Raw genomic sequence first — 23,330 nt, 5'->3', positions numbered from 1 at the left:
TAGAAATAAGGGGGACAGTATCCTCTCATTTTTTTTTTTTTTATTGTCCAGTACCAAAGAAATAAACCTGACCAAACCAACCAAAACCAAGGGAGAAAAAACCACCAGCTTTCCATTCTACCCACTTAACTGGCCTCAAAATCCTCACCATTTTGAATTACTTTAAAATGCTGGATCTCAAATACAAGCATGCAAAGAAGTCACCAGGGGGGGAGGTCATTAGAATATTGCTGGGCCCCACTCCCAGAGATTCTGATTCCCTGATCAGAATCAGATAATCTGCATTTCTAATGAGTTCTCCGGTGCTGCTGCTGCTGCAAGGACCACACTTTGAATAGCACTGGCTTTGACAATCTTTTATTATGGAAGCACAATTTAGCCACTTTTCTGCTGAACATTTGTTTCCAAATATAGGTTTCCATAAATAATGTTTCAATAAACACCTTTGTACATCATCAGAAATAACCTATAAACTTTTTAAGGCTCCTGATATATATTGCCAATTGATATATATTGTCTAAAACAAGTTACCAAATGACACCCCACTCCTAGCAGTGTATATGAATGCCAGCCTTATCAATTCTGACTCAAGGTATTATCATTTATTAATCTTGTTATCAATTTACAAGAAAAAAATTATTTCATTTTAGTTTACATTTCCTTGTTAGTGAAAAATTTTCACTTACTTTTTAGCAATTTATATTTCTTTTATTGGATTTGTTGACATTGTTTGCCTTTTTTTTTTCCTATTAGTAGTGTCTAAATTGCTTATCAGTTAAAGCATTCACTGTCATAAATTTTGCATATAATTTTCTCATTTGCCATTTAAATTTATCATTGTTTATGTTATTTGACATAGAGGATTTTGAAAACTGGGAGTAATCTGACCCACCAAGCTCTATCCTGATACCTTCCATTGCTACTATGCATGGAAAGTCATTTCTCACCAAAATAAATAATTCACATTTATGGTTTTTAATTTTGTTTTTTTAATGTTATTCTATATTATTTTAATATAAAAATGAGAGAAGTATCTATCTACACCGTTTCTTTTTTTCTACAAACCAATTTCCCCCAATAAGTCTCTTTTTCTGACAGAATTATGACGCCATCACATTCAAGGGTTCAAATCACAAAGATGAAGGTCTATTTCTAGACTGTCTACCCAGTTCCACTTAAATGTCTAGTAAATGTGACATCAGTACGACACTGTTTCAAATACCACAGCTTTATCAGTACACTTTAACATCTGGTAGAACAAGCCCCACCGCATCACTCTTGATGGGCAAACTCTCATCTATTTGGGTCTCAGTTCTCTCAAATGTAAGACAGGTCTGTGCGTATCTCGAAAATTTGTTAAAAGGAATTAACTGAAAACAACCACATGTAGACAATTTGAAACTACAAAGAACTATGTAACTATAAGTTATTATTTATATCTGACTACAAATGACCCCTTCAATTAATAAATTCTCAGGTGGAGGCAAAATTAAAATCAACAAAACAGAACCTTGTTAGTTACAAATGAATACTTTTATGTTACACAAGATGTCTAATGGACTCAACACTTATAAACATTTCTTGGATAGAAAATGTTCTAGCTCATTTGAATAAAAGGAAAAACAAGTTGGTGCCTGTTTGTTAAACAAAGAAAGAAAAAAAGAGTAGTAAAAATGCTCTTTAAATTCATGCAAGATTTTAATTTCTCATGGCTGTGTAAAAAGTTCATAAAGCTAGCTTCATGAACACAGTCAATTTAATTGCTTTCTTAACCCATTTAATTGGATTCCACAAAAGATATTGCTAGAATGGGAATACATACCTTACCACCATTTGGGATCCCAAAATGCACATACTGAATACACGGCCTGCCCTAATGTATGAGTAATTTATACAACAGAAAACACTCCCATTCAAGGAAGAAATAAATCTTGTACTAAGACAAATTTAGCACCTAAAAGGAGTTAGTGCCACCTCCTAAAATAGCTCAAAAGGTCCAAGGTACCTATATGGTACACAGAACAATAACTTTTTACCCAGTAGTAGGGACATTACAGAATACTTTTTCCAATCCCCTCAATTAATAGGCTTAGAACTGAGGCTCAATAACTAGGTCCAAAAACTCAATTTTTTGGCTCAATTAAGTTTCAAACTTACTTTAGCTCATCACTGGTTTCCTGTTCACTGTCTTGTGTTGTATCCAAAGAAAAGGCATCGGAGAGTTCAGCTGAGTTGGACTCTTGCTCTTCTGTTGGAAGTGTCTGTGTTCCCAGGGAGCCACACAGCATCTCCCTCTCCCTCTTGATGGCTTCCTCGTGATGATCACCGGGATTCTGTAAATCTTTCTCAGTTTTATCATGGTCATCTTTGAAAGAAGAATGTTTAGCTTCGCCCAGAGATGATTTTCCTGAGATATTGAACAGGTTACCAAGAAAGTGAAAAAAGCTTTCTTTTGGCTGTCTATCACTTTCTCCTATTTTGGTTTCTAAAGTAGAACTGGAAAGATCATTTGGCTTTTTGAGATCTCCCTGTGTTGGAAGAGTGATTGGCTTCTCAGCATGGTTCCTTTTGTCCTCATTTTGGGGAATCTTTGAAAACAAAATAGAAAACAATAAGTAAGCATTTATCATTTAAAAAATAAAATAGACTGACTGATAAGCTACTACAAGACGGACTCTGTGCTAGACACTAGGGATACATTTGTGAATAAGGCTGATGGCTTCTGTTCCTCTGGACAGTTAACAATCTACTAAAGAACACAGTCAGCATGGCCTCAGCAAAGCCATATAGTAACTGTTGTGAGGGGAGATGTACACCACACATGGGGACCCAGAACAGCAGCCACTAGTCCAGGTTTGGAAGAGGTGAGAGCAGAGGTGGTAACTAGGGACAGAAAAAGTGACTACATGATGTTTATGCCTCTCTGTGATTGTGTGTATTTGATGATGTGTCAGCTTTTAAGGGAGTTAATATGACTGGAGGTTAGAGTACAAAAAGAAGAGTGAGAGGTAGGTATGGAGAGATAAGTACAGATGATGGAAAGCCTTATGTGTATTTAAATTTAGCCTTTATAATTACAGAGCTAATGGGGAATATTTCAAACACTTGATACTTTAGACAGTAACACTTACACAAACCACATTGTTTGAGCACTGAGTTAACCCATGAGGTTGTCACACTATGTACAACTGTTCCTTATGAGGATGAGGAAAGACAGTAAAATGGTGCTTCAATTCAGAGATAACCCACTGTGACCCCTTCATGGTAAAACATGAAGTCCTGATACATATACTAATGCAAACTGGACTGCACCAAGCATTCTCACAGAGATTAAACACTTCCAGAGGTTCATTTTACCTGCTCATAATTAACTGATAAAGCAAAGTCACATTCATTCATACTCCGTGTGAGGAAAAATTGAGCTGCTATATTAAAGAACATGCTGGCATTCCACCTCACACTCTTCCCAAGATTCCAAAAGGTTTTAGGCCAATGTGCCAACTCACCCTGCCTTCCAAACATGCTTGCTTGCATACTTGTAAAAGGAATGCATGTCTGACAGTATCTGTCATCGGTTATGCTTACTAGCCCTTATGAAAGGAAAGCTCAAGTGTGAGTCAGAAATGATCAGAACACAAAGGCAAAACCACCTTAGGGCACTTTTGGTTCACACGACAAAGTTTTGTAAGAAGCTGATCTTCCAGAAGACAAAAGCATCATAATTATATCACTTGTTCACTTCATTCCGTGTTTTAATCTATTTCACTAATCACTAAGAAAATGTAGCATATGAAAGGCTGAGAAAGTGTTTAGAACCTATTAACCCCAGCAAACTGATTGCAAGCAAACAATATTCTTAAGTTTGTTCCCACCTTAGGTGTCAAAGAGCATTTTTCGGTAAACCCACAGCGTTTTTCTACATATTAGAACTTGATATAACTTGTGAGCCTCTGTATTTAGAATATCACCGGCCTTCTAGAGTCACTACAAGTCTCACCTTTCACGAGTTTCAACTGCAACTTGATTCTACCTGTCTCCTCCTCACCTGTCCAAGCTTCTGCACATTCTGAGAGCCAGCACTGTAAGTTACCTGTGCCCTCTCCTCATGCAAACAGCATAAATGGCCTCTCAGTTTGGCAGTAGAAGATATGCTAGTGGATAATTTGAAAATGTTCATTTATATGAAAGACATACTTTTTTTGTTTTTTACTCCATTTAATTTGTTATAATTTCTAGCCACAGTACTTCTCCCTGAGTCAAAACAAACTAACACTGTAACATGAATGAACAGTGATTAATTCTCTTCTATAACTAAAATGAATGACTGCTCATCTTACATAGCCATGTGAAGAAAGTGAACTATGGGCTGCTCATTAAAATACCATAAATGTCCTTAAAATGCTTCAGATTTTCACAAAAGACAATTATAAAATTGGGGCAATGGTCTAAAAGAAGGAAAATCAAGGGAACAAGGAGATTTTAGCTTTTGGCCTCATTCACATTTTAAGACAAATAATTTTTGCCAAAAATAGTATTTATTTCACTGATTCAATTGTTATTTTTACTTTACTATTCTTTTTAAGGCATAACAGATTGCTTTTCAAATGAGGAAGATACATTTTGCTAAACTAATGAAGCCTTTATATTTAATCTTTTTAAGTTCTATACAATTTTTTTTTTAAGAGACAGGGTCCCGCTCTGTTGTTCAGGCTGTAGTACCTGATCATAGCTCACTGCACTCTCTAACTCCTGGGCTTAAGTCATCCTGCTGCCTCAGCCTTTCGTGTAGCTGGGACTACAGGTGTGCCTCACCATGCCCGGCTAATTTTTTACGATTTTTGTAGAGATGGGATCTCGCCATGTTGCCCATGCTGGTCTTGAACTCCTGGCCTGACATGATCCTTCCACCTTGACCTCCCAAAGTTATACAACTAAAAAAATAAAAACACTTGTTTCTCCTTGCCCTCAATTGTCAGCTTCTTTGCTATTCCAGATTCCTTATATCATAAATATACTAAAGAACAGTTTTGAGTTTCCTTAAATGTCTTAGTTGCTATAATCTTATGAGAAACTTATACCAGTAATTAAAATACCTTCAACAAGGAAAAAAACATTTCTGAATTTAGAAACAAAAACTAGTAGACAAGAACACCACTATTCAAAGTAAACACCTACAATAAATTATGCATCTACATGATTAAAATTTTATGTTTAATCTAAAGCAGCTGTTCTTTGACCTCAACCTAGACAATAGCAAGTTCAGACTGCTACAGGCCCTCATTAGGCAGGGCCTATGTCTGCTTGCCAATAAGACTGTCTGCCATCATTCCAACGAGTGAGCAGAATGAAAGCACTCAGAATTCAAGCAAACACTAACAAAATATTAATCCCAGTTGTTTGATATGTTGTAATGCAGTACCCTTAGACCAAATTCATTCATCTATTCTCTTTGCTATGTCCCCAATACAGGGAAATATAGGAATGCATTATGTACACTAATAAGATTTAGCTGCAACCTTCAAGGAGCTTACAGTCTCACATGATACTCATCATTATATCACAGTGTGGGGCTTAGAAGAGGTATGTACACAATGAAAGACACAATTAACTTGACTAGGGATGGCGAGAAACCACTACTAGAGAAGGTGACATTTGAGCTTGCTCCTAAAGGGTGAGAAGAGCATTCTAAACACAAGGTGTGGTATGCACAAAGACAAGGAAGTGTGAAGTATGCTTACTATGGCATGGGTGTGGCCGAAGAACATTAGAGCACAGAGGCTAGAGAAAGAGGTTGAGTGGAGGGTGAGGAATAACAGCCATAGATGACTGGGTTTCTCTAAAGTGGGCCAAAATTTGAGTAGTTAAGCCAAAAATGGATATGGGAAATATAGAAAAGGAAGTGAGAATTAGGGCTTTGGGGGAGAGGGGAAGGAAGTGCAACAAACTATTTAGATGTCAAACATGTTGAAATTTTGGTCCATTGGTGACACATAAGTGGAGATGTCTGGTAAACAGTCAGAAGCACAATTGAAGAATGTAATTTGGCAATACACAGTGGGTGTAGGGGAACCAAGTACCAATGAAAGATCCCTAAGGTAAAAAAAAAATTAAAAGCAAGCACAAAGGAGAGAAGAAATCAGCGAAAGAGATGGACAAGGCAAAAATCAGACCTGGTCATTTCCTCCAGAATACTGGTCTCAAAGGCAAAGAAAAAATAACACTTCCAAAACAGGGGGGATTAAAGAATGTCAAATGCCATTGTGAGCTCAAGAAAGATGAGGATTATCCACCTCACTGGTCTTCAAAAACATCAGGCACTCTTACCTTGGGAATTTTGCATTTACTCTTCTCTCTGGTTAGAATGTTCTCCCCACAGACAGCTAGATGACTCACTCCCCCTCACCTCCTCCAGACCTTTACTTAAAAACCATCTCCTCATTGAAAGTTCCTTCATCACTATCTAAACTAGAAAACCCCTCCACTCTAAAACTGTCTATTCTCCTCTGTGTTATTGTTCTCCTTGTACTTTCTAGTAAACACACACATACACCCCATACAAACCACAAATCTACACCAACACTTATAACATTTAATATCTGTTTCTTCTTTTAGAACATAAAATTCAAAGGGGCAGGGCTTTTGTCTGTTTTATTCATTGCAGTATTTGTTAGATTAATAACTGAAGAAATGAGGACTATGAAAAAGGCCTATGAATGCAGGAAAAAAATAGTTATAACAGTCCAGGAATTTGTAAGCCCAGTCCCGAACTCAAGAGGTTAGGCAGTTGGTAGTGGCAAGGAAATAGGAATGGTCGTAAATAGAAGGAACCCTTTTGAGAGATCTTTAACTAGAAAGAAGTAAAGACAAAAGACAACACTTTAAGTTCCAAGACAGAAGTGGGTTTCCATTCCAATTTTGTGGATCAGCTGTATATTTGTTGGAAAGGGAGTGACTACTGTATAATGGAGACGGATGATTGGTTCCAGAAGGAAAAGCAGAAGATAAAGAGGCCAACATAATCTATAATACTTCTATTAATAATAAAGGGAAGGTATTGTCTTTGGAGAGAATTAGGGACATTTCCTCTTCCAAGTAAAGTGGGAAGAAGAGTGGCTAAAGTCCGATAAATTCCATAAGTGAAGACAATAAGTAAGATCCAACAAGTGGCTCTCAGGTCAGTAAGTAAGAGGACTTATCTAACAAGCTGAAGGGGAGACACATAGGTGAGCTGGGATTTGGGTTCCTAAACTAGAGAAGATTTGGAAGAGTGTTTCTGAGGAATGCAACCCCAAATTAGCAATGGGCTAAAACCAGGTGACCCAAGTCACAGTTAGGGTCAATGTAAATGTTAAAGTATTCATTTAGTAAATACTGAACATCAAGACATTATTCTATTAATAGGTATTTAGATGTAACAGTAAAAAATACACCAAAATTCTTGTTTTCATGTAACCTATATTCTAGTGATACAAGAACTTTGTTTTGACGGTCTAACCAGCATTATTTAGTCACCTCGTCAAGAGGCCTGTAGAAGGTGGCGGGTGCTATACCAATGTGGTGACTAGCATAGTGAACAAGGTCAAGGTGTAGAGAACTTTGTCCTGCCCCCTTGACGAGTGGAGCTGCTAAGTGCTATGTGTATGCTCCCCAGGGCCCAAGAACAGCTGCCAGTGCCCGCCATAACCAGCAACTGCAACCCCAGCAAAGCACACCACTGCCTCCACAAACATACACAGTGTAGGCCACTGAGGCATTCATAGATGTTGATTTCAGCCAAGGAAATCACATGGAGACTACACTAGGTACCCACCCAGAACCAAACACCCTAACCAACTTACACTATAGATCACATCTACAAGAAAAAGTCCCTATGAAAGCTACTCCATAAATTTAGAAGAGATGACTGTTCCACCAGGTGGGCAGACATCAATATAGGCATACAGTAACATGAAAAAGCAAGGAAACATGGTATTTCCAAAGGGACACAGTAATTGTCCAGTAACATGACCCAAATAAAAGAAAATCTATGAAATGGCTGAAAAGAAATTCAAAATAATGATCTCAAGAAAATTCAGCAAGTTACAAGAGAATATAGATAATTCAATGAAATCAGAAAAACAATTCATGATATGAATGAGAAACTCAAAGAACTATTGATATAAAAAAGAACCAAACAAAAGTCTTGGAGCTGAAAAATTCGATAGATAAAATTACAAATATAATTGAGAGCTTCAACAATAGAGTAGACCAAGCAGATGAAAAGATTCTGAACTTGAAGACAGGTCTTCTGAAGTAAGCCAGTCAGAACAAAAAAAAAAAAAAAAAAAAAAAGAAAGAAAGAAAGAAAGAACACCCATGGAACTACAGGACATTATTAAGGGAACAAATATAAGTATTTTGGGAGTTCCAGAAGGAGAAAAGATGGATAAAAGCATAGAAACTATATTTAATGAAATAAAAGCTGAAAATTTCCCAAGTCTTGCAACAAAAATGGACATTAAGATCAAACAAGCTTAAGGGTACCCAAATAGATTCAACTCAGAAAGATCTTTTCTGAGGTGCATTACAGGCAATCTGTCAGAAGTCAAAGACAAAGAGAGAATTCTAAAAATAGCAAGAGAAAAGTATCATGTCACATATAAAAGAATCCCCATCAGACTAATAGCAGATACCACAGCTGAAACCTTAGAGGACAGAGGAGAGTGGGATGATATATTCAAAGCGCTCGCTAAAATCAAGAAAACTATCAGACAACAATATTATACCCAGCAAAGTTATCCCTCCAAAATGAAGTAGAAAGAAAGTCTTTCCCAGACGGAAAAAACAGAGAATTCATCACCACTAGACAGACCTTAAAGAAATTCTGAAGGGTACCTACATCTGGAAGCAAAAGGACAACAAATACCAGCATGAAAATGGAAAAGTATAAAACTCGCTGACAGAGAGCAGATATACAAAAAGAGAAAGTAATCAGACTTTATCACAACAGAAAACCTCCAAAGAAAGGTAAAGTATAAGAGAGAAAGGAAGGAACAAAGGATATACAAAACAACCAGGAAACAATTAACAAAATGACAGGAGTTAAGTCTTTACCTGTCAGTAATAACTATAAAGGAAATGCAAATTAAAACCACAATGAGGTATCATCTCACCCCAGTTATAATGGCTACTATCAAAAAGACAAAAAATAACAAATGCTAGTGAGGATGTGGAGAAAAGGGAACTCTTATACACTGTTAGTGTGAATATAAATTGGTGCAGCCATTATGGAAAACAGTACGGAGCTTCCTCAAAAACCTAAAAATAAAACTACCATATGATCCATGAATCCCACTACTAGGTATATATCTAAAGGAAACAAATGAGTATGTCAAAAAGATATCTGCACTTCCATGTTTATTACAGCACTACACACAATAGCCAAGATATGGAATCAACCTAATTGTCCATCAACAGATGTATAAAGAAAATGTGACATGTATCTATACACAATAAAATACTACTTGGCCATAAAAAAGAATGAAACCCTAGAGGACCTTATGTTAAGTGAAATAAGCCAGGCACAGAAAAATAAATACTGCCTGTTCTTACTCATGTGTGAAGCCAAAACAGTTGATCTCATAGAAGTAGAGAACAGAATAGTGGTTACCAGAGGCTGGGAAGGGTGGGGAAGGGGAACGGGAAGAGGTTGGTTAATGGATACAAAATTACAGCTGTATAGGAGGAATAAGTTCTAATATTCTATAGCACTTTAGGGTGACTATAGTTAACAAAATTTATTGTGTATTTTAAAATACTTAGAAGAGATGATTTTGAATGTTCCTAACAAAAAGAAATAAGTTTGAGGAGATGGATATGCTAATTATCCCGACTGGATCATTACATATACGTGTACCAATTATCACTCTGTATCATGTAAATATGTACAATTATTATATGTCAATTTAAAAAAAAAGTTTTTTAAGAGTCTGAGTGGAAAACAAGGAAGGGTCAGGTGGCTCTACTGTCTCTAGCACCTGGCTTGGTCCTCCTTTCTGCCCCAGGTGCTGGCTCCATTCATTGTTCATAACAAGGACAACTCTTGAGAACATCCTGACCCCCCCATCCCACCGGGTTCCTTAGCACCCTCAACTCCAACGACCTCCCCTTCCACTCTGCACCTTTGGCCAACCCTGGCCTCTGTCTTCACCCTAACTGCCTCTGACTCTGAATTTCAGGAATTCCCCAGTGTTCACACCCAATCATCTTTCCAGCTCCTCTATCCCATTGTCCCAGATGTACCCATCACACCAGTTCTCCCACCTCATCATATCTTCTGTCCTCTGATTCTTACTGTCTCTCTCAGTTTCCAAAAATGTTCCTATCTTCTCCATCAGCTCTCAAATATGGCCAATAATCTCTAAGCTTCTTTCTCTGATCCTTGGTCATCTCCACCCAAAGAAACTCCAGTTTACCTTTTCCACATAGGTGAATGACTCTTGCTTTAGAAATCTGTGGGTGTATGAAGAGCTATGCAGATTCAGGCTGCCAATAATTCATGGTTTACAGCCTCAGTCTGTAAACAGATTCCCCAGACTAGATATCAGTCTGTAACCTTCCCCCATCCATGTGATAGGTTATTTATCCAGAAGAGAATCAGTGAGAAAAATGGAGAAGGAAATAGCCACAGGTGGGAATTGAAAATTTTTAAAAAGGAGAGTAAGACTTGGAAGATAAAGTCTTTCAAGTGATTAAACAGAGTAACAGTTAATGGACCGGGCACGGTGGCTCACTCCTGTAATCCTAGCACTTTGGGAGGCCGAGGTAGGAGGATTGCTAGAGGCCAGGAGTTTGAGACCAGCTGAGCAAGAGAAAGACCCCCATCTCTACAAAAAACAGAAAAATCAGCTGGGCATGGTGACATGAGGCTGTATTCCCAGCTACTTGGGAGGCTGAGGCAGGAGGACTGCTTGAGCCTATGACCCAAGGTTGCAGTGAGCTGTGATGATGCCACTGCAGTCTAGCCTGGACCCTGTCTAAAAAAAAAAAAAAAAGAAGAAGAAGAAGAATTAAGGAAGGGCCACTAAATGTGGTCAGCAAGAGGTCACTGGTGACCTTGAATGCACTGGTTTCATGGAATGGCTTTCATTCATCCAATGAATGCATACTCAGCAATCATGACATGTGTGCCAGGCACAGTACTAGGCTTCCCGTGTTGGAGGGAACTAGAAAAGAAACAGGAGTCAGATCAGAAAGCATTAAGAATTGAACAGTTCTTAATATAGACTTTCATAAGAAATTTTTGGGAAAAAGGAGTAAAGTGGAATGAAAGACTGAAACTAAAGGAAATCAGACCCACAAAAAGAAAAAAGAAAACAGAAAACATATTGTTTTTAATATTGTATACTAAGAGAAAAATACGTAGAACCAAGGCAAATGGGAAAAAGTCAGTGAAGATGGAAGGATGGAAGCAGCCAAAGCAAGGTGCAAGAGAAGGCAGGAAGTAAGGACACCAACACTGCTGGTACGGGGTGGGGTTGGGGTGGGGCTTGAGGGAGTTTAGCCTTGGAAGGAAGAAAGGGGTGGATATTCCTCCGAAATAGGTAAAAGGGAGCAGGGCATAACAACATGTCTTCCCTCTTCCCTCTCTTTTAAATAAAAATGAATGTGAATGCAGCAAGAGTCTAAGGCAGCAAGACAATAGTAGAATATAGACTAAATATCTGGAAGCTTCTCCAGCTAGATATAAAAACCTAATATAAACAAAATACATATTTCACTAGAAGAACAGATCCAAGCATTAGAAGTAGCTACCAATGTTAGCAAAACAGTAAAATTTGTGTGGCATATAAGTGGGATTTTAAGAATCAAGAATTTAATGATGTTGAAAGAATATAAAATGTGGTTTCTAATTTAAAAATAAGATTAATTTTTGTAGCTCAAACTTGCCTTATAATCAACAATTTTTGACATCCTGATTTGGTATCTCAAGGTCAAAAAAGACAATGTATATAAGGCTATATTTATTATACATAAATCTGTTATAATTCAGACTTGAAAATACTACACATTTTTTTCCTTATCATAAAAGACATCATAAAATTCAGGTAAACAAGATAGAAGCATGGCGAGAAATGTCAAATTGCACTAAAATGCTGTTTCAAGAAACTCTCCATTAGAAAGAAAACAAATGGCATTGCTTTATGCCACTTGCTAAATGAAAAATTTTCAGTTGAGACTGTTCAAAATAGCAAGATAATAAATGTTATTGCTAACTATTTTTTTAAAAAAGGCATGGGGCTGACTGTTGACATTACCAAAGTACACATTTGTTTTGATGCCTGGTAGCAGTCACCCCTGAACAACTGGGTCTGCATGGCTAGGCTGAAGGAATTCTTCCAATAGTTTCCAGCTGATTGGCAAAAAAAAAAGTTACATGGGCCAAACTGCTCAGGCTACCCCAGAGAGAGTGCCATGGTCTTTTCTATTATGGGATAACCGGAGTGTCTGTGTATGAGTAACCCTGTAGCCTCAAACATTAGAAAAACAATCTCATGACTGTGAGTGGTATTTACTTAGGGATCCAGATACTTACCAAGATCCCCAAATGAAATTATCCTGGGCACTCAAAACTAAGATATTAAGAACAAACAGAAAAGGATGTTAGCAAGACCAAGATATTAAGAATGGATAGGAAAGATTATTAGCATGGAGGCCCAGATGTCTGATTTCTAATCAAAAGTTGAGTTTATTATATCTCAAACAAGAAGCAGTACTATTAATCAAAGTATGCACCTAAACTATCAATTCTGGCATCTTCACGGTGCCTTGTTTATGCCAGCAGCAAAAAAGCCTGGAGAGCAAGTGGTGATGAAACTGTGAAAGACATTTTCCACAGCTTGTTGAGAATTGAATATTTTTCCTTGCAAGAAGTGGTCCCAAGCCTGTAAGAAACGGGAGTCACTTGGTGCAAGTTCTGGTGAATACGGTGGATGAGTTTCCAAGTTCAGTCTCTATAGTTTGAGCAGCACTGTTTGTGTGACATGTGGTCAAGCATTCTCATGAAAGAGGATTGGCCTGTCTCTACTGACCAATCTCAGCTGCTTAACTGCAAGCATATTCATTATTTTGTCCAACTGGTTGCAGTAGACATCTGCTGTAATCAACTGACCAGGTTTCTTGAAGCTATAGTGTATAAGCGCTGGAACACCAAACAGACACCATTAGCTGTTTTTGATGAATATTTGGTTTTGGACCGTATTTTGGTAGTTCATCTTTATCCAACCATTGTACTGAATCCTTGCGATTGTCAAGAAGAATCAATTTTTCATCACACTAACAATATAGTGTACAAATGGTTTGCCTTTATGTTATGATAGCAAAGAAAGATAAGCTTCGAGATGATTTCTCTTCTGATGTTCGTTTAATTCACGTGGTACCCATCTATCCAGCTTCTTTACCTTGCCCACTTGTTTCAAATGGTCCCATATTGTTGGTATAGTATCATCAAACCTTGCTCCTAATTCATGCATAGGTCGAGATGGATTTGTTTCCACTACAGCTTTCAGCTCATCCTTATCCACCTCGGTCTCAGGTTGCCCACATGGCTCATTTTCAAGATTAAAATCACTAGAATGGCACTTCTTAAACCATTGACATACTGTTTGTTCATTAGCCACATCCCTCCCAAACACTTCATTGATATTTTGAGCTGTCTGCGATGCACTGGTTCCACAATGGAACTCATATTCAAAAATAACATGAATTTTTGACTTATGCATGGTTTCACAAAAATTGCTCTAAAAAAATTTGAAAGATAATCACAAGCCAAACCATGTCTTTGAAAGACTGACAATATCCCTTCACAATAAACATAAAACAAGAGTGTCAAAGTGAAATGTCAGAGATATCAACTGTCAAACTTAGTACTTAAGAAAATTGGACATTTCATACTTGATAACCTAATATATTTACTGAATCTACAAAGATGTGACTTTATAGAGCAAATCTCTAGAAAACAGGACTATTGTAAATAAGAAGCTGAATTCATCCAAATTTGAAGACTGAAGTTTTTTTTTTTTTTTTTTTTTAGTGAAAGTATAGCTGAAACAGTACACCAGCAGGTAGTGGCTGAATAGGGAAACAGGTAGAGACCAAGAGAAGAGAAAGGAGCAAGAAAAGCAGAAAGGCTTGGGGAAGGTCAAGAGTGAGTTAAAAGGCAATGAGAGATTAAGAGATGGAATGACAAAAGTCAGCAAACAAGGAAACTTCCAAGTCTGAGATCTCAGAAGTAACAGCCTTCCTGAGAAACTACGCAAGGACAAAGTTTCACATATAGCATTGGAAGTGAAAATCTTGAGTAACTTGAGCAACTCAAGGCAAACAAAAACTGAAGAAGAGCAGGGAGCTATAGAGCCCATATGATGGTAAACCAGCAGGCTGGCTAACAATTGGATGCAGAAGAGAAGCAGGTGAGAGATATTATAAAACCATCCATAGCAGAATTTAGAAGCCAAACTCACAAAGGAAAGGGAAGCAAGGTGGTGCTGATTTTTTTTCTCTCTCCATAAAGTAAATATTTACATGTTCTACTATGACAGGAAAGGCAGGAAAAAAAGAATGAAAACAATTTTATCTTTAACATATTTAGTCCACTCGGACTTTATATAGTTTTTTAAAATGTTAAACATATCAGTAATGAAGAATTCGGATGATTTTTTTGGTCTTTCCACTGACCAAGCTAATATGTCCCGAAATCCCTGGAAAGTACAAACTTTCTCCTTGACTGATTGTCACAAATCATGTTACAAGAAAGCAGCTGGGACAAAAAGCCACAATTATGGGACAGCTACCAAAACATGATCATATACCCAGAAATTGGAAACTGCAAATTTCTAGAAAAGCACTTATGAATAAAAAAAGAGGTTGTAAGCTTTAGTGATTTTCAAGGATTTTCAAGTACTCGGATAATTGTCTAGGTAGGTGTGTAGCTTATATACTTTATGTGCCTGTCCTGTAGAAGCCAAGGCCAGTTTATATGTGAGCTGACCAAACATATCCAACACGTAGCAAGGACATGTAGGAACATTTTATTAACTTCTATCCCCCTCCAAGTACCTGTCTATTCACATTTCAGAAAACATGACATAAATCCCTGAACTTCCCAGGGAAAAGAGACTATGGAGGTCATGTGATCCAGTTTACAGATTAGAAAACTAGGGGACCAAGAAGTTAAATGCCTCAGCTGAAGACCACACAGCTGGTTAGTGGCAGAGCCTAGAACCCCACTCTGCACACTCCCTTCTCAGGGCCCTTCTGCCCTCTTCCCCCTCCCCACTTCACGGTGCAAGTGTCCCACAGAGCCGGGCTGCATTTCCACATAAAGTAATAATATGGCGTTCTTTTTGAAATGTAAAATAAGATGACAGAATCTAAAAGGAAGAATGAACAGGAATTAAAAATATCTGCTTGACATAAAATAATATTAAATTAAAACCGTACCTTTACTGCTTCTGACGAAAGTACATTTTCCTTTTTCTGACTTGTGTTCATGGGTTCATTTTCAACACTGAAAAACAAAAACCACAGTTTCTTCTGAAATTAAAATAGAATTACTAAACTCGTACAGTTTCTGTAAACAAAAAATTGAAAGGCCCATTATTGGCAATGCCCAAAGATTCATATACAAAATGTCACGCTAAGAATATATGGATTTGAATCTCTAAACTTGAAAAACACATTAAAAAATGCTCATCCAGGCTTTAGAAACTTTTGCGAGCTCATTATGCTTCATATTTTCTCATATTGATAATCAACATCACAGTAATGATGCATCTGAACAAAGGAGCACCAATGTATGACTGTCATAACCTCAGAAAGTGCTGGCACTCTTAAGATTTTATTGAAAGTTCTACACAGCCTGATCTTTTTTAATGCCTACACTGAGTGTTATTTGGAATACAACACATTTCTATTTGGAAAATAATTATAAACATATAGGTTCATCTAGTAAATCTGGGAATACTCAAAAACAGGTGGAGGCTTATCTATCCCCAAGTATGTTCCAGATGACACCTTAAAACTCAGATTCCCAGATAGTGACTTTTAATTGTCTTTTGTCTAGAATACCTTCAAAGATGCCTTATAAGATGTCATCATAACTACTTTGCTAATCAGCACATATGCATTTTAGATCTTAATATTTATCTCTGTGTTTATACACTGTCTCATTTTCATACTTTCATAACCTGAGACGCACTGAAGTAGCTCCACTCTACAGATGTCTCCCTCCTGCCAAGGACTGTGCTTGGCCTTAAGAATATACAAATGAGTATGTCTGGGGTTTTGCAAAATTCAGCCTAGTTGGGGAAACTGATACACAAACTTTTAATGATACAGTTTGGTAAGAGCTATAACTGCTGAATGAACAAAATACCATGGAGCATAGAAGAAAAAGGAACAACTCATTCTGCCTACTCAGTAAAGTGCCCTCAAAGGAGGGACAATGGCAGGGAGTAATACAGAATATGGCACTATTGCAAAACCACGTTTTGTTTGTTTTTAACATGACTTGAGCATAGAACTCGTGACAGGCAGAGGTAATCCTGCAAGAGATGAGAATGAGACCAGAGGTTAGTGGGTGCCAGTCTAAGTTGAACTGGTTCAACTCATTAAAGAATTTGATCTTTGTCTTACATGCAGTGGGGAAGTCTTCAAAGCCTTCAGGAAAGGGACAAGTGTAAGCAGGAAGGTGACTGAGAGTGGACAAGACAGTGGAATCCTGCTCACTGGTGGTGGAAGGACATAAAGGAGGAAATGTCTGTAGCTCAGATCAGAGGAAGGCCATCCCAAAGCAGATGGGATGGAAAGAGAGGACAAGATTTATGCCACTTAGATTTTCTATCCATAAGATCCAATGTCATTATTCAGAGTATCCACACAGGAACAAAAGACAGGTCATGTCACTTGGAAAATACCATGAATTAAAATGTCATTAAGTCCTAGATTCCATGTAGGAACACATGGACCAACGAGACAGGCTGGGCCCTTAGAGCTTTTAAATGTCAATAGGAAAAGCAAGTATGTAAAAATAAATAAATAAATGTGAGCTGTGTGTTAAACACATGAAAAATTCTATAGGAAAAATCAGAGGACAAAAGTAAAAGAACAATATTGTATAAAACAGAATTGTAACCCATATACATATTTATAAAATAAGAATGTCTCAGTGGTTGCTATTTTAAAAATGAGTAGGTTCTTATCTTTTTTTTTTTTTTTCTATTTTACTAGTCTTATCTCTTGCCACAAGGTTGTTTACAATTAATTTTTTTAATTAAATGTGAATTGATACTGGCCTATTTAAGCTCAAATCAATAAAAACATACTGGCAAAATACATGTAAAAATAGCACGTTGCAAGGCTTTGGGGTATAATTAAGAATACTACTGACTTTGACAATTTCATAAGTAAATTCTCTAACTACAATCTGTTTTGAATAACCTGCCTAAAAACTATATAAACACACAACCGCCAGTTAGTCTTCTAGTAGAATCTTGCTTCAAGATTCCCAAAATTCTACTTCATTTAGAGTGTTTACAGAGCTTTCTATAAACATACTCCCTGAGACCAGAAATGAAAATGGTAAAACGGCAAAAGCTCTGCAGAAAAAGCAGCTCTGAGTTCACGGCATTAAGGCAGAACTCAGTCTTTTCAAGTAGCTGTAATTACTTCCAAGTACATACTATAAACACACACAAAAATTCCAGAAAAACACAGCAGTAAATCAGCACGTAAGTATTGAACACACAACAAAAACACTGAAAGCTAAAATAACCAAAAGAAATATTATTTGATACTTAAAACTTTGGAATTTATTTCCCATGTTTAAGTTCCGTGATTCTTATTTGCTAAACCAAAATTCTAAAATGTGTTGATTTTTAAACCAAACAACACATTTTAAAATTTTAAAATTTAGCGATAAAAATCACTGCTTTAGTTAATGATTTTAACACTTCTTTTCTACATTATTAGAATCCCTTCCTAATTGGTCTCCTGTATCATTAGAATTGCTCTGCTTCTATCCATTCTTCCCATAGCTGTCTCAAAGCAAGAGATAATATAATCATGACATTCTTGGGTTTAAAAATCCTTCAACAAATCTCCGTCAGTTGATGTATAAAATGAAGAGTCCTTAGCATAAATATAGTTATTCATGACCTGGATCCAGATACACTTGTCACATAGAACCACTTAATATTGCTAAAATATGCCAAGTTCACAGTCTAGCAAACCACCACTTTACTCCCCTGCCTGCAACATCCTTCTCTACCTGACTCTTAATCCTTTACCCACTGAGTTCCAGCTTTGCTTATATATTTTTGTGTTCCCACTACACCCAGCTATACCTCTACTACATTTATTTACCGCTCCTTACTCTAACGGCTGGTTGTCCATTTGCCCAACTTGAATGTGAACTTATTAAATTCAGAAAATGTATCATTCCTGTCTGTATCCCAGAGCCTAGCACTGTGGCTGGCACTGTAAAAGCAATCAAATATCATTTGTGAGACGAATAAAAAGAATATAACAGAATTTCCATTAGTGCCTGCTTACCTTCATAGTGGAAAACACTATTCCACTGGGACAACGTAATAATCCACATTAATCTTTTTTGCATAACGGGGTAGTATATAAGTCTCTTGAAAGAATAGACCAGCCATTCCTATTCTGCACTACCTTTCTCTGAAGATATAAAGCAGGGAATGGGGCAGGTAGGAAAAAATTAGTCAAAGGAACAAGGTCATTTTCAGTGGATTTAAAAATAAAACAAAAAAAATAAGAACACAGTAGCTAAAGATATTTAAAACACTGGATACTTAGATCTCTACTTAGTAAAAAATAAATAAATAAATAAATAACAGAAAAGATTCAAAAGCCTTGGAATGGTACTTTCAGACTCTTAAAAATGAGGGAAAGAGAATCATGTTCATCTCAAACTTCATGAAAAACGACAATCTGTTCCTATTGTTTGCTCACAATTTAACCCCCTTTGGGACCCAGGGGTATTTCAATAGAAATATTTTTAGAAAGCACACATTTTGCTCATGGCATGGGGTGAGGGGCAGGAATCATAATCACACGTAGGCACAAATAAAACTACTTGCCTTTCTGAATAGCCTCATCTTACTTAGCTAAGAAAAATTTGGGAATTAATCTTTCAAAATAGCTCAAATATGAAGGTCAATGTAACAGAGAAGCTCCTCATTTTTAAAGCAACTTTATTTAGACCATAGTTGAAAACAAGGAATCCAACTTATAGCCACTTACCATTTACATACCTTGTGCCAGATATAAAATATTTAGGTCATTAAATATGAAATGTCCGATTTCAAATCAAAAGTGTAGTTTATTATATCTCAAACAAGAAGCAGTACAATTAATCGAAGTATGCACCTAAACTACCGACACAGTTTTGCCACCTTAATGGTAGCTTGTTTATGCCAGCAGCAAACAAGCCTGGAGAGCAAGTGGCGATGAAACCTTGAAAGGTATTTTCCACAGCTTGTTGACAATTAAATATTTTCCCTTGCAAGAAGTGGTCCAAAGCCTGGAAGAAGTGGTAGTCAGTTGGTGCAAGGTCTGGTGAATATGGTGGATGACAGAGTTTCCAAGTGTGGCCTCTATAGTTTGAGCAGTGTTGTTAGTGCGACATGTGGTCGAGCATTGTCTTGCAAGAGGATTGACCTGTCTCTGTTGACCAATCTCAGCTGCTTAATAGCAAACATCCTCATCATGTCATCCAAGTGGTTGCAGTAGACATCTGCTGTAATCAACTGACCAGGTTTCATAAGGCTAGTGGATAATACCAGTGCTGGACCACCAAACAGACACCATTAGCTATTTCTGATGAATATTCAGATTTGAACTGTGTTTCAGCACTTCATCTTTATCTAACCATTGTTTGCAATTGTCAAAAAGGATCCATTTTTCAACACATGTAACAATACAGAATAGAAATGGTTCACCTTTACGTTATGATGGCAAAGAAAAGCAAGCTTCTAGATGATTTCTCTTTTGATGCTCATTTAATTCATGCAGTACCCATTTATCCAGCTTCTTTACCTTGCCCATTTGTTTCAAATGGTTCAATATTGTTGGAATAGTAATGTCAAACCTTGCTGCTAATTCACACATAGGTTGAGATGGATTCACTTCCACTACAGCTTCTAGCTCCGTATTATTCACCTTGGTCTCAGGTCATCCATGTAGCTCATTTTCAAGATTAAAATCACCAGAATATAACTTCTCAAACCACTGACATACTGTGCATTCGTTAGCCACATCCTTTCCAAACACTTCACTGATATGTGGAGCTGTCTGCGCAGTACTGGTTCCACAAAGGAACTCATATTCAAAAATAAGATGAATTTTTGACTTAACCATGGTTTCACAAAAATTGCTCAAAAAAAAAAAAAAAAAAACAACACTTAAAAGATAATCATAAACCAAACAGGCATTTGAAAGAATGAGGATGTACCTTCACCATAAAAATAAAAAAGTGTCAAACTGAAATGTCAGAGATAACAACTGTCAGGCTTAGTACTTAAGGAAATCGGTACTTAAGCATTTCATACTTAATAACCTAATAAAACAAAACTCTGGGCCGTAAAAAAAAAAGTGGGTCACTTTAACATTCTAAAGTTCAAGTAATTTACATAGAGGAGAAGTCCTAACCTGTCACTTACATGTATTATACGCTTATTTTGTATTAAATTCTAATAAGATTCCCTAAGTAACAGCAGATAAGCAGCAGAAAACTGGGCCCAAGAACTCACTCACCCACTCAACACATGTGTAGTGTACACTTGCGTCAGGCACTGTTCTTGGTGCTGGGAGGTGAACAATGAGTGAACCAGACAAGGTCCTTGCCCTCACTCCTTCAGAACCTGTATCTACATGCATCAGAATCACCGGGACAACTGTGTTTCTAAAACGGAGTTCTGGGCCGGATTGTCAAGGAATCCCACTGGAGCGGGGGCCAGGAATCTACATTTTCCACCACCAAACCCTTTGCCAGGTTGTTCCAATGCAGGTCACCCTTTTACCACATTATTGATAAATAATGGTCCGAGAGCCTCTCACACTGAAACCAACGACTGATAGTTTTATAGTGAAGAGAAAAATCTGGATTGGTTGATCTCCACTTAACATTACTTAATGTGCTAAGCATTGATACTTAAAGAATAGGTAACAATTTTTACAAAACTCACTCATGTGAGACACTACCTATTTTCCAACACTACTGCTAAACAGAGCTCCTGGCCCCAGGAAAGAGCCGTTGCCCTAACGAGCACGTAGAGCATTGAAAGTACAGAGTAGGACCAACAAGGAAAAAATCCCTTTCTTTCAGTCCATACCACTAACTGAAGCACCAGGCAAGCTGCTGGGCTTCTCCCAGAGTCAGTTCTGCGTGTGGTAAGAAAGCAACTTCCCTGATGGTCATGGGATGGACTCACAGGAACACCAGGTATACTTAGTGGAGAGCGGTGAAGGCAGAGTGAGGAAGAGTAAAGCTCCTCACCCCACCCCTTCCCTCCTAGAAAACACATATTGGGTACCTCCTCCTCCTCCTGTGCCCTCTCTCTCACACATCATACTTTTGGCTGCATCAGAAAAATCTAGAAATGTTAAAGACCTGAATACAGCTTCCATAACCATCTTCCAGAGGCTTGCCCACTTCTCTCCAGATGCTGGAGTCTATGATTTCTTGCCATTTCCAGAGAGGAGGCAATCTTTGGTGCTAATGACATCACTGACAGTAATTCAGAGCATCCTCGAAACACAAGGTCACTTCACATAAAGTAGTCCCTAATTTGGAAATGTCCTTACATCTAAACAACACCCCCAACCCACTCTCCATGAGGACATTTCACCATTTCCAGGGTCCTCTGCTGAAGATGTACCTTCTCTCCTTGCTCTCTACCCCACTCAGCCTGATGCTGCCCGAAATTATCTTCCCACTGGAGACCTTCACTTCCACTGCACAAGCTGTGTTCTGCAGTAGAGGAACCAGCAACATTGTTGAGGACATGGAAAGAGGATCAAGACAAATCTCTCCATCATTTTTTCTTACCCCACTAATATAAAACTCTGCTAGTTCCAGAAGTCTGGTCCATCAAGCAGCATTTCCCCCTCTGCTGAAACTTCATTAGGCCTTCCCTCCCTGCAATGCTGCTTCTTGCCTCAGAGCCCACCTGACCCAACTCCTGTGGTGAAACCCTAGAAATAGCCAGAAACCAGCCATCCCCTGAAATGTGAACAAATCATATTTCAGTCCTCCAGGTGAGACTTTCCCTTGGACTACATGAACAATAATACAGAACCAGAAGGGATCTTTACCTACCTACTCCCTCTCCCACTGTCAATAGCAGTAAAATGCTTTGCAAAAACTCAAAATCAACATTTGCCTGTTTCAGCGACAGCACATTACGGACAAAATGCAGTCTAGTCAAAACGCACCTTTTTTCTTTCTGGATCTGAGTTTACAATTATGTACATTGAAAGAGTCAGACTGGTTGATGTGAGATCTCTGCCAGATCTAAAATCCCATGCTGCTGTGATCTACAATGGTAGGATGAGTGGAAAAAGAAACAGGCAGACTAAGCCTGAGGCTTTTGTGGTAAAGGGAGAGAAAGACTATTACCAAGAAAGCAACTAAGACTCAAAACCAGCATCAGGACATCATGACAGAGGCAAAAATGTCTACTGTCCTTTATTTCAAAGTTACTGAGGTCCCTGAGGGGGCCTGTCCTCTATTCCCTTAGACTTCATCCTCTTAGCCCTAACCTGCGTCCTTAAATATAGTATGGACTTCATCCCCACGCCTTCCCGAAGGACATGGGGGTCTCATCTACATTACCGTGGGGATATTTTTCTTAGAAACATGGCTTCACATGACAAGATCTGTAGTTCTTTGTTTGATATGATAGTGCAATTATGTTATAGATTAAACTGACTTTTGTGCACTGGCCTGAAGTCACATCTAGCAGGTCCAATTCTATGGGGAAAAAGACAGAGTTCCACACCAATGATTTACAAACAACCATCTGGTAAACTGTCCATTCATAAATGGGGACTGTCAGCAGTAGAGTGGTACTTGTATTTTTTACGACCATTAACAGAATATAAAACTGGTGGTTATAGCACTATTTCTGGGCTTCAAATTAGAAGGTAACTACAAGCTGCAATTTTAAGGCACTCAAACAGCATGTACTTTAGCTCAAACATCTGGCATTTGAATGATTTCAAAACTCTAGAGAAAAATCAGGAGGAGAGGGGCAAGGTAGACGTGA

At 37.8% G+C, this 23,330-nt stretch overlaps 1 protein-coding gene across 1 annotated transcript in view; it reads right to left on the bottom strand.

The window, feature by feature from the left end:
• CRYBG3 (crystallin beta-gamma domain containing 3) overlaps positions 1 to 23,330 on the bottom strand; it is a 104,671-nt gene that overhangs the window by 67,992 nt on the left and 13,349 nt on the right. Inside the window, exons 2-3 of the mRNA XM_069472475.1 lie at positions 15,481 to 15,547; positions 2,158 to 2,588 (exon numbers count right to left, since the gene is read on the bottom strand). Coding sequence (XP_069328576.1) covers positions 2,158 to 2,588; positions 15,481 to 15,547 — 498 coding nt within the window. The remainder of the gene's footprint in view (positions 1 to 2,157; positions 2,589 to 15,480; positions 15,548 to 23,330) is intronic.

The sequence above is a fragment of the Eulemur rufifrons genome, chromosome 7 (genome assembly GCF_041146395.1).
Source record: "Eulemur rufifrons isolate Redbay chromosome 7, OSU_ERuf_1, whole genome shotgun sequence".
Lineage (NCBI taxonomy): Eukaryota > Metazoa > Chordata > Mammalia > Primates > Lemuridae > Eulemur > Eulemur rufifrons.
This window is presented reverse-complemented; position numbering and strand designations above follow the sequence as displayed.